Raw genomic sequence first — 13,085 nt, 5'->3', positions numbered from 1 at the left:
TAGGTGTAATACTTCGGCGCCCTCTGGGTGGAGTTCGCCTCGTTTTCCGCGTCGGGTATGCTAATTAGCTGTTTACGGCGATTCACGAAGGTACGCGCGGCCGTCGCATTCTCTTACGTCGTCGCTAGTCGGCTTTTCCCGGCGTATAGTTAAAGCTGGTATTTCGTGGCCTATCTTTAGACTTGCCATGTTAAAGTATGGCCGTCGTTCCCGCGTTGAATTTCAAATTTATTTATTTTTGCGTAAGTCGTCCGTGAATAGGAAAGGACGTAACTCACATCGACGTTCAAAAAATGACGTCGGTGCGACGTCATTTCGCGCAAAGCACGGTGGGAAATTTCAAAACGGAGCATGCGCAGTACGTTCGGCGCGGGAACGCACCTAATTTAAATGGTAGACGCCCCATTTGAATTAGGCGGGCTTGCGCCAGACGGATTTACTCTACGCCGCCGCAAGTTTACAGGCAAGTGCTTTGTGAATCAAGCAATACGTTACGCCGCCGGAATTCTACCTGAATCTGGCCCTATGTTTTTTTTACATCTGTCCCTGATATGTCTGAAACCAACATGCTTCTGATGTGAAAATTCAGAGATTTTAGCTGCCCCGCCTCTGCACTGCCTCTTGGCGTGGTGGCCATCTGTAAGCCCAGGGGCCCCATAATCTTCTATTGCCTGGGGGCCCCATGAGTTGCCTGTGCGCCCCTGGCCCTGTTTTGATCACATGCACCCTACCAAAAAATAAAAATAAAAATAGAAATATACACCAATCCGAGCATGTGCAGAGTGCCCCCGAGACTTTGTACTATCAACAGATGGATTGGGGACAGTGGAAGAAGGGGAGGATCAGAGAAGACAAGATCAAACAGCCTTTTTTTCACAATGCGCAGGATTGACCCCCTAGGTTCCAGAGTAAGTATAGCAAGCATGCTTAACTGTAAATACAGACTGATTTTACTGTAGTGGGTTTAGTAACACTTTAATTTGATGAAAATGATGAGGGTGGGGTGTCACAATTTTTTTTCAAAAGTGCTCCTACCCTTTAATTTGATGTTAAAAATAAACCTGAAAAAGTGGTTGAAAAAATGGAAAAACAAGTAATTGCCCAGTCGCCTAATTGATAATAAAAACATTTTGCATTCTGTATATTTTCATACATTTGTTTTTTTCAGGATATCTGGTAATGACATTGGTGAAGAGGGGGCTTTAGCCATTAAAAATTTACTGACTCAAAAGAGGAATTTCAAAGCCATAAAGTAAGTTGGGTTGTTATGTAGACCAAGGATTAGCATTACCACTTAAGCCCCGGACCATTTTGTAGCTAAAGCACCAGGCCCCTTTTTGTGATTCGGCACTGCGTCGATTTAACTGACAATTGCGCGGTCGTGCGACGTGGCTCCCAAACAAAATTGATGTCCTTTTTTCCCACAAATAGAGCTTTCTTTTGGTGGTATTTGATCACCTCTGCGGTTTTTATTTTTTGCGCTATAAACAAAAATAGAGCGACAATTTAAAAAAAATATCTATATTTTTTACTTTTTGCTATAATAAATATCCCCCCAAAATATATAAAAAAACTTTTTTTTCCTCAGTTTAGGCCGATACGTATTCTTCTACATATTTTTGGTAAAAAAATCGCAATAAGCGTTTATTGATTGGTTTGCGCAAAAATTATGGGGCCAGATTCACATAGAACTACGTTACGCTGCGGCGGCGTAACGTATCCCATTTTCGTTACACCGCGGCAAGTTTACAGCGTAAGTGCCTGATTCACAAAGCACTTACCTGTAGCGTAAATCCGCTCGGCGCAAGCCCGCCTAATTCAAATGGGGCGGGCACCATTTAAATTAGGCGCTTTCCCGCGCCGAACGTACTGCGCATGCTCCGTCCGTAAAATTACCCGACGTGCATTGCGCTAAATGACGTCGCAAGGACGTCATTGGTTTTGACGTTAACGTAAATGGCGTCCAGCGCCATTCACAAACGACTTACGCAAACTACGTGAAATTTAAAATTTCGACGCGGGAACGACGGCCATACTTAACATGGGTTACACCACCTAGAGGGCACCCTTAGTTTTACTCGACGCATCTCTACGGAAACAACGTAAATTTAGATCGATGAGCAAAGCGGACGTTCGTGAATCGGCGTAAATAGTAATTTGCATATTCTACGCCGAACGCAATGGAATCGCCACCTGGCGGCCGGCCTAGAATTGCAGCCTAAGATCCGACGGTGTAACACAGTTACACCTGTCTGATCTTAAGGCTATCTATGCGTAACCTGATTCTATGAATCGGGCGCATAGATACGAAAATCGTATCTCAGAGATACGCCGTCGTATCTCTTTTGTAAATCTGGCCCATAGCGACTACAAAATAGTTTTATGGCATTTTTATCAAGAATTTTTTTATACTAGTTATGGCGGCGATTTTTATCGTGACTGCGACATTATGGCGGACACATCGGACACTTTTGACACTATTTTGGGGCCATTGTCATTTTTACAGTGAAAAGTGCTATAAAAAATGCACTGATTACTGTGAAAATGACACTGGCAGTGAAGGGGTTAACCTGTAGGGGGCGCTGAAGGGGTTAAGTGTTTCCTAGGGAGTGATTACTACTGTGTGGGGGCGTGGCTTGGCGTGTGACGTCACTGATCATTGTTCCCTATGACTGGGAACAGACGATTAGTGGCAGTCACACTAGTAAGAACGGGGAAAGGTTTGTTTACACTTACCTCTCCCCGTTCTTCAGCTCTGTGACATGATCGCGGGACACCGGTGGCGATCGGGTCTGCGATCGGGTCGCGACCCGCGGCTGGGTTCTTAAAGGCGACCTACAGGTACGTGCTTGTGCCCAGCCCTGCCCTTCTGCCGATGTATATCAGTGTAAAGGGGTCCCTATGCGGTTAACCACTTAAGGACCGCCTCCTGCACATATACGTCAGCAGAATGGCACGGCTGGGCACAAGCACGTACAGGTACGTCCTCTTTAAGTGCCCAGCCGTGACCGCGGCCGCGGGACCTGCGGACCCGATCGCCGCTGGAGTCCCGCGAACGGTCCCCGGAGCTGAAGAACGAGGAGAGGTGAGTGTAAACACAGCTTCCCCGTTCTTCACTGTGGCGCTGTCATTGATCGTCTGTTCCCTGATATAGGGAAACACGATAAATGATGTCACATGTCCAGCCCCGCCCCCTACAGTTAGAAACACATATGAGGTCACACTTAACCCCTTCAGCGCCCCCTAGTGGTTAACTCCTAAACTGCAATTGTCATTTTCACAGTAAACAATGCATTTTTATTGCATCTTTTGCTGTGAAAATGACAATTGTCCCAAAAATGTGTAAAAATTGTCCGATGTGTCCGCCATAATGTCGCGGTCACGGAAAAAAACGCTGATCGCCGCCATTAGTAGTAAAAAAATATTTTTTAATAAAAATGCAATAAAACTATCCCCTATTTTGTAAACACTATAAATTTGGCGCAAACCAATCGATAAACGCTTATTGCGATTTGTTTTACCAAAAATAGGTAGAAGAATACGTATCGGCCTAAACTGAGGGAAAAAAACGTTTTTTTATATATTTTTGGGGGATATTTATTATAGCAAAAAGGAAAAAATATTGAATTTTTTTGAAAATTGTCTATTTTTGTTTATAGCGCAAAAAATAAAAACCGCAGAGGTGATCAAATACCACCAAAAGAAAGCTCTATTTGTAAGAAAAAAAGGACGCCAATTTTGTTTGGGAGCCATGTCACATGACCGCGCAATTGTCAGTTAAAGCGACGCAGTGCCGAATCGCAAAAACTGTCCGGGTCCTTTACCTGCATTTTGGTCCGGGTCTTAAGTGGTTAAATAATCTCCTAATAGTAATCTTCAGTGACTACTCTATGGTTATATACTAAGTATTACACTGCTTCATTTTATAACATTACATATGTCCCTATCTGTGTAGTGTATCTGGTTGCTTCGTGGGAACTACTGATGGAGGAAGACAGTTTCTTGCAGAACTATCCAAGTGTCCAGAACTTCAGGAAATACAGTAAGAAACTAACTGACAGCTGAAAGTCTAGTAATCATTGTTCATTTTTAATTGACAGATGGTTTATTAAAGTGATAGTAAACGTTCACCTTGTAAAGCAACCCATTCAGTTCAAAATAGAAATTAAAGGAAACATTTGTTTGTATAGATAAATAAACAAAAAATGTGATCAGGGAAAATGTCTTACTGCCTGCGATTAGCGCTCTGCAGTGCCATCTTCCTGGTGGGCTCTGCACGTGCGGCTTGCGAACATGCCTGAGCTCATCCTCAGTAATAACACAACAATATTTTTTTCTTTAAATCCTTCTTGTAACATACCGTGTTTCCCCGAAAGTAAGCCCTACCCTGAAAATAAGACCTAGCGTTACTTTCCAGGACGGCTGCAATATAAGCCCTACCCCAAAAATAAGCCCTAGTTTAAAATTCTTGTAAAATCCTATAATCCACTCTATTACAGTAGTATATAACGTACATCATAAAATCGTTTTCTCGGCTGCGGTTTTGCCGCGATTTCGGCCACGATTTAAGAGACATCTGTGCAGGGTCCAATGTAAATCGCGGCCCGAAATTGCAAAAAGTAGTACAGGAACTACTTTTTGAAATCGGTGCAGCGCCGCAGATGCAGCGTCGCACCGATTAGGACGGTGCCATTGCCGACAATTGCCGCCGATTTGAGATGCGATTTGAATCGTACCCAGTGTGAACCTGGGCTCAAGCAGAGCCTAGTTTTCTTTGATATTGGAAATCCCTTTTTGTCAGTTTTGCCGGCTGCACTGTTCACTCTAATAACATGATTGTGTAAATGAGCTGTTACCTTGACAGAAGCCACAGATATTAGCGCTGCTGGGAAATAAAATGTGCATTTTAAAAAGTCTTTATGATAGTCCGATACAATGTTGTACCCTCCTCATTAATGGATCATACCTACATATACTCCGTATTGTCACGTTCCTCTCTGTTCTATGCAGCTTGATGTCTATGTCACTGGATGACGCCTCTCTCCTTACATTGTCCCAGGGATTAGCGCAAATGACTTCTGTGAAGATACTAATGTAAGTATAAGGACTTGTGTTCCTTTAACTTCTTCCAGTCCAGGACAATTGTGACATTTCTCTCATACATGTAAAAATCTGATTTTTTGGCCAGAAAATCACATAGAACCCCCCAGCATTACATATTTGTTAAAGCAGAGGCCTTGGAGAATAAAATGGTTGTTGTTGCAATTTTTTAAGAAAGCGTGATATTTTTGAAGCTGTTTATTAAATGCAAATTTTCAGGAAATGTTTATTTATTTTTTGTGCATGCAAGCACAAGATAATAGTTAATGACATTACACAAAGTAAATAGATACTAAATTGATAATACAATTGCATACACCTGTGGAATGGCGAAAAACGAAGGTACCTGAAAAGCTCCATAGGCGACACTTTAAAGCACTTCTTTTGTTATTTCTTTAACCACTTAACCCCCGGACCATATTGCTGGTCAAAGACCAGAGCACTTTTTGCGATTCGGCACTGCGTCGCTTTAACTGACAATTGCGCGGTCAAGATTGGAACAAGATTGGCGTCCTTTTTTTCCCACAAATAGAGCTTTCTTTTGGTGGTATTTGATCACACCTGCGGTTTTTAGTTTTTGCGCTATAAACAAAAATAAAGCGACAATTTTGAAAAAAAGTGAATATTTTTTACTTTTTACTATAATAAATATTCCCCAAAAATATATTAAAAAATTTTTTTTTTCCTCAGTTTAGGCCGATATGTATTCTTCTACATATTTTTCGTAAAAAAAAATCGCAATAAGCGTTTATTGATTGGTTTGCGCAAAAGTTATAGCGTTTACAAAATAGGGGGTAGTTTTATGGCATTTTTATAAAAAAAACTTTCACTAGTAATGGCGGCGATCAGCGTTTTTTTTTTTCGGTACTGCGACATTATGGCGGACACTTCGGACACTTTTGACATATTTTTGGGACCATTGGCATTTTTATAGCGATCAGTGCTATAAAAATGCATTGATTACTATAAAAATGCCACTGGCAGGGAAGGGGTTAACACTAGGGGGCGGGGAAGGGGCTAAGTATGTTCCCTGGGTTTGTTCTAACTGAAGGGGGGGTGGACTCACTAGGGGAAATGACTGATCGCTGTTCATACATTGTATGAACAGAAGATCAGCATTTCTCCCCCTGACAGGACCGGGAGCTGTGTGTTTACACACACAGCTCCCGGTCCCCGCTCTGTAAGGAGCGATCGCGGGTGCCCGGCGGTGATCGCGACCGCCAGGCATGCGCCCTAGTGGCCACTTCCCCTGTCGACGTAGAGCTACGGGCTCTCGCGCAGGAGAGCCGACCTGCCGCCGTAGAACCAAAAGCTGTCCTAGCCAATGTTAAGTATGGACGTCGGTCCCGCGTCGAATTTAGAATTTTTTTCGTAGTTTGCGTAAGTCGTCCGTGAATGGGGCTGGGCGTATTTTACGTTTACGAAACCAATAAGTCTTTGCGGCGTATTTTGGAGCATGCGCACTGGGATATGTCCACGGACGGCGCATGCGCCGTTCGAAAAAAAACGTCAATCACGTCGGGTCACGAATCATTTGCATAAAACACGCCCACCCACTCACAATTTGAATTAGCCACGCTTAGGCCGGCACATTTACGCTACGCCGCCGTAACTTAGGAGGCAAGTGCTTTGTGAATACAGCACTTGCCTCTCTAACTTGCGGCGGTGTAGCGTAAATACCATACGCTACGCCCGCACAAAGTTACGCTGCCCTACCTGAATCTGGCCATATGTGTTTAATGCCAGAAATTTGTGACCACTAGATCAATGGTGGGTAGATCACACTGGGACCATTAGATCAATGGCGTGGGACCCGCCAAAGGGACGACAGCTGCCAGCAACTATGGCTGTCCTTCCTGCACCTCAAAGTCACCATGCGGGTGACAACGCATTTCAGGGGCCCTGCTCCCTTTGTCAAGCCCATCCACTCCACTAATGCTGTTCTCTGGTCTGAGGTGTAGGAAGGATGGCCATAGACACCACTGGCTGTCATCCCTTTGGTGTTCCTGGCGCAATCATGAGGAGGCAAATACAGGCATTACTGATGTATGTGTGCTATGTTTTATCAGTAAATGTGATACTTGTTCATAATACTATAAAATTATGTTAAAAGTGTTTTGTATTTTATATATCAGTTTAATTTTGTTTATCTTTGATTTGGATTTTCAGGCTCGGAAACAACAAAATAACACCTATAGGTATTCAGCATCTAGCAGACAGTTTGGTTCACTGTCCAGAAATGGAAGCCTTAGAGTAAGTCTGGGTATATTATATATATATGTTGTAAAATCATGACAACTGTGAACTCCCAGGTTATCTTTTCGCTTCAGATGTGTCAGATAAGAACATCATCCAGCCTAATGGCTCGCTACACATCTGATGGAGTCAGCTGCTTCCCTTCCATTTACTCCACATGTGAAATTCTTTCTGCATTAAATGGTCTGCAAGCAGACAAATGGTCCATAGTTTCTCAGAAATCTACTTTTTTTGCAACATTCTTATATAAATAGCAAGACACATAGTCAGTCTACTAGTATTTGCATGCCTCATCAATAACCCAAGAACCAAAATATTCCTAGCCTTGGCTTGGATAGGTTTATTGGTCCTACTTGTAATGTATAAACATGATAACTTAAAGCGGAGGTTCACCCTAATAACATGTATGGCCCTTTTCACACTACAAAATAAATCCGTTTTAATAATCCGTTTTAAAATCCGTCAGATAATGTTAAAAAACGGAAGTTATACGTCCTTTATAAAATATCATTAAAGTCTATGGGATTTTTTTATGTTCCGTAAAGATCCGTAATAGTCTGTTATAACATACGGACGTTAGTTATAACGGAATATGTGACGGGTCTTGCACTATTGAAGAGGGTCTTTCCTCTTCTTGGTCTTCCCCAGTGATGTAGCAGAGGTACGTCAGAGGGGGCAGGGTCACGCGACGGGTGGCTCTGCCTCCTCTATATAAGAAATGTCACAGCTTCAGCCGCTCATTCGCTGGGCTGTGCCCAGCGGTGAGAGGAGGTCCGGGATGCTGCTGCGCCGGATGGATGGATCTTCACATCGCCGGAGCGGAGATCACCCGACGCTGCATCTTCTCATCGCGGGAGATCACCCGCACCCGTCGCAGGATCAGGACAACGCTGGAAGCCGGGAACGAGTGGATTTTTCAGCGCTGGAGTTTTTTTTTTTTTTTTTTTTTTTTTAATAAAGGACTTTATTCTTCTGTGTCAGTGTGTTTTTTTACAATACTTTTTACTTCCTTCGTGAAATGGTAGAGGTACAGTGTACCCCATTACCATTTCACACAGGGGGGGGGTCAGGATCTGGGGGTCCCCTTTGTTAAAGGGGTCTTCCAGATTCTGATAAACCTCCCGCCCGCATACCCCCACAACCACCGGGCAAGGGTTGTGGGGATGAGACCCTTGTCCCCATCAACATGGGGACATCCTCCCCATGTTGAGGGCATGTGGCCTGGTGCGGTTCAGGAGAGAGGGGGGGCCGCACTCTGTCCCCCCCTCTTTTCTGCGGCCGGCCAGGTCAACGTGCTCGGATAATGGGTCTGGTTATGGATATTTAGGGGGAACCGCACGTCATTTTTGTTTTAACCACTTTAGCCCCGGGCCTGTTTTTCAGAGTCGGTGTTTACGAGACAAAACCATTTTTTTTTGCTAGAAAATTACTTAAAACCCCCAAACATTATATATTTTTTTTTTTCTAACACCCTAGAGAATAAAATGGAAGTCATTGCAATACTTTTTGTCACACCGTATTTGCGCAGCGGTCTTACAAGCGCACTTTTTTTTGAAAAAAATCACTTTTTTAAATGAAAAAATAAGACAACAATAAATTTGGCCCAATTTTTTTATATATTGTGAAAGATAATGTTACGCCGAGTAAAATGATACCCAACATGTCACGCTTAAAAATTTCGCCCGCTCGTGGCATGGCGTCAAACTTTTACCCTTAAAAATCTTGATAGGCGACGTTTAAAAAATTCTACAGGTTGCATTTTTTGAGTTACAGAGTAGGCCTAGGGCTAAAATTAATGCTCTCGCTCTAACGATCGCGGCGATACCTCACTTGTGTGGTTTGAATACCGTTTTCATATGTCGGCGCTACTCGCGTATACGTTCGCTTCTACGCGCGAGCTCGTCGGGACGGGGCGCTTTAAAACATTTTTTTTTTGCTTTTCGCATTTATTTTTATTTATTTTACAATTTTTAACACTGAAAAAAAAAAAAAAAAAAAAAATTATCACTTTTATTCCTATTACAAGGAATGTAAACATCCCTTGTAATAGAAAAAAGCATGACAGGTCCTCTTAAATATGAGATCTGGGGTCAAAAAGACCTCAGATCTCATATTTAGGCTTAAATGCAAAAAAAAAAAAAAAAAATTTGGAAATGTCATTTTTTCAAATGACAAAAAAAAAAATGTTTCTTTAAGACGCTGGGCGGGACTGACGTTTTGACGTCACTTCCGCCCAGCGGAGCTATGGGGACGGGCGAAGGAGATTTTTCCTTCAGTCTCGTCCCCGCTCACCATCCGGATGGTCGCGATCTCCTCCGCCGCTACCGACGGCTCCGGTAAGCGGCGGAGGGCGCGGAACAGCGGCGGGAGGGGGGGGGGGCCCCTCTCCCGCCACCGATAACGGCGATCTCGCGGCGGATTCGCCGCGGAGACCGCCATTATCGTTAACACGGCCGCCCACAGAAGAGATGAATATCTCGATTGTGGCAGCAGCTGCTACCGTTACCGAGATATTCATCTCTAAAGTGATGACGTATAACGACGGTGGGCGGTCGGCAAGTAGTTAAATTGACGGCGGGGTTCCCCTGAATATCCATACCAGACCTGAAGGGTCTGGTTATGGATATTTACCGGGAACCGCACGTCATTTTTGTTTTAAATTGACAGCGGGGTTCCCCTGAATATCCATGCTCAGTAAAATTAACGTCCGTTAACATAACGGACATTTACGGAGACATTTACTAACGTCCATGTGCCATAGACTTCAATGTTAAAATATAACGGACGTTAATATATCCGTTACTTGCAACGGACAAATAATTTACAAAAAATAGTGCAAGACCCGTCACATATTCCGTTATAACTAACGTCCGTATGTTATAACGGACTATTACGGATCTTTACGGAACATAAAAAAATCCCATAGACTTTAATGATATTTTATAAAGGACGTATAACTTCCGTTTTTTAACATTATCTGACGGATTTTAAAACGGATTATTAAAACGGATTTATTTTGTAGTGTGAAAAGGGCCTTATATTCGTAACAAGTACTGTCCGCAATGTTTTACTTTTTTTTATTTTATGCTTTACATACCTTGTAATCCATCTTTTCAATCTACTTCTCCCCGCGGGAGTAGGCGTTTCTATGCCTGGGGGGATTGTCATCTGGGAGGTCGCCCAGATGACTAAACATGCAGAGCGCAGGCGCCGTATAGAGCCGACTCACATCTCTGCATGTTCGGCTTCTTTCTAAAAATCCTGCAACTCATGCGCGCCTACGCAATACGGGGGCGGGGCCTTATCTGCCGGGGAGAACAGACGTCAGCCATCTGGGCGACCTCACAGATAACAATCCCCCATAAATCAGGCATAAATCAGCGTACACGCCCCTAGCGGCCAGCGTAAATATGCAGTTAAGATACGACGGCGTAAGAGACTTACGCCGGTCGGATCTAATACAAATCTATGCGTAATTCAAATCTATGCGTAACTGATTCTAAGAATCAGGCGCATAGATACGACGGCTCGGACTCAGAGTTACGACGGCGTATCTGGAGATACGCCGGCGTAACTCGTACGTGAATCCGGGCCAGTGTTTTTTACATCCCGTGTAAATGAGGCTTTACGATTAACACTTCAATATATTCGTAATTATCATATAGACCAGAAATCTTTAGTTAATACATAATGAAATTGAGGCAATTGTTTTAAAAAATTGGGAGACGTAGTAAATGTTCTATTTTTTAATCTGCAGTTTAAGTTGCAATAGCATTGAGGATGCGGGTGCAGACAGGCTTGCTGCAGTGCTGCCCAGGCTAAAACAATTGAAGAAAATCAGGTAAGATCTCCTCTGATGAACCATGTTCTCTAATTTTGATGACTGTAAATAAATGAATATTTTGCTTTGTAACATGAATAATAAACTACAAATTTTCTGCATCACGGTTCTGCTACACTAAGGGAATAATGCTGGCATGTGCTCAATTTCATTTAAGCATTACTTGAAATAACAAAATTGTTACAAGCAACGCTGGGAGTATAAATTGGCTACATGGCCATTGGAAACATTCATTATCCATATTGAGCATTTTTATTAATATTTAATAATTGTTGCCATACTATTTCTTCCATGGCAAAGGCAATAATGATTTTTTTCCCTACATTAGGTTGGCTCGAGCTAGGGACAGCACTGGACAGATGGGATTTTTTTAGTCTGTATAAAGTGGTTCCGTGAATGGAGTTCTGTTCTGTTCACATAGGGTTCAGTTAGCATGGGTATATGGAAGACAAAATGCTCCACATAGCATAAAACCATAGATATTTTATTAAAAACGACAGCAAGTAAGAATACAACTCACATTTCAGCAGGTAAAAAAGAACATTTCAGCCTGTAACGCCGGCCGGACGTTTGCAGGTAAAAGCCGCTCGTGTTGAGAGTTCAGCGATGAGGGGGATGACGTCAGCACGTCGCTCGTCATCCCCCTCATCGCTGAACTCTCAACACGAGCGGCTTTTACCTGCAAACGTCTGGCCGGCGTTACAGGCTGGAATGTTCTTTTTTACCTGCTGAAATGTGAGTTGTATTCTTACTTGCTGTCGTTTTTAATAAAATATCTATGGTTTTATGCTATGTGGAGCATTTTGTCTTCCATATACCCATGCTAACTGAGCCCTATGTGAAGTCATACCCTGCTGTGAACACAACATTTCCAGTCCCTTGGTGCAGACATATCAACATCTAGCCCCCACTGTGGAGTGAAATGCTGGGTTTGGTCCATTAGGACCTTTTCATCTGGTAAGCAGATTTGGATACGGTGGTGGATTCACACGTGGTGGCTGGGATCCCTTATCAGTTGGACTGTGCACGGGTGTTCTTTCTCCTATTTGAACCCTTCATGAACTGTTTTTGTATTCATTCAAGACAACATATGGACTTTGGCTCAATATGTATGAATTCACATGTTTTACTTTTTGATCTGTATTTCCATTATTCACATTGTTATGAATTTTTATTTGGGGACTTGTGATCATACACTGATTTTCTCCCATTAGTGTCTCACTTTGGGCACGTGAGTACTGCATTCACCCAATCAATTACTACACTTGGTGATATATTAATTTATTTCATTTGTTTCTAAGGTCATCACCTTAACACGATACACCTTTGGGCCATATCATATGTTTTTTTCCCTCTGAATCAACTATATTGGTTTAGCGCAATTACCCCCCCCCCCTTTAGGCTGCTACCTGAACTGATCAAACTCTGCCATCGCTTCAGTAGAAGGCAACACTGTATTATAGCCTAGGCCAACAAGGCTCAGGCCTAGGGCAGCACTTTGCAGGGGGGCAGCACGGAAAGAGTCCCCTCCGGCTTGCGCTACACTGTTAGTGTAACGCAAGCTGCTTCTAATTTTGACTGTCCTATCATCCTGGACCACAAACCTTCCTCAATGTCCTATATGTTTTCTGCTGCACCATTGGCATGGTTATATCTTCTTAGTCCTCTCCATAAAATTATCAGAAATTTGTGCTTAAAGTAGAACTATAGGCAACACTTTTTTTTAAAATTTTGGATAGAGTAAGGGAGGGTTATAGCCCCTGTCAGTTTATTTTTTACCATCCCTGTCTAATTGCAGAAATTTCCCTTTACTTCCTGCCCTATAGCCAAACAGGAGGTGAGAGGAAAGCTATGCAAATTAAGGGAATGAAAAATGGGTGGCCCTGTC

General features: G+C 42.9%; 1 protein-coding gene across 1 annotated transcript in view; it reads left to right on the top strand.

Moving 5' to 3' along the window:
• The window catches only part of NLRC5 (NLR family CARD domain containing 5), a 186,265-nt gene that overhangs the window by 135,906 nt on the left and 37,274 nt on the right, over positions 1-13,085 (top strand). The window contains exons 35-39 of the mRNA XM_040329168.1: positions 1,169-1,252; positions 3,956-4,042; positions 5,011-5,094; positions 7,270-7,353; positions 11,114-11,197. Coding sequence (XP_040185102.1) covers positions 1,169-1,252; positions 3,956-4,042; positions 5,011-5,094; positions 7,270-7,353; positions 11,114-11,197 — 423 coding nt within the window. The remainder of the gene's footprint in view (positions 1-1,168; positions 1,253-3,955; positions 4,043-5,010; positions 5,095-7,269; positions 7,354-11,113; positions 11,198-13,085) is intronic.

This window comes from Rana temporaria, chromosome 11 (assembly GCF_905171775.1).
Source record: "Rana temporaria chromosome 11, aRanTem1.1, whole genome shotgun sequence".
Classification (NCBI taxonomy): domain Eukaryota; kingdom Metazoa; phylum Chordata; class Amphibia; order Anura; family Ranidae; genus Rana; species Rana temporaria.
This window is presented reverse-complemented; position numbering and strand designations above follow the sequence as displayed.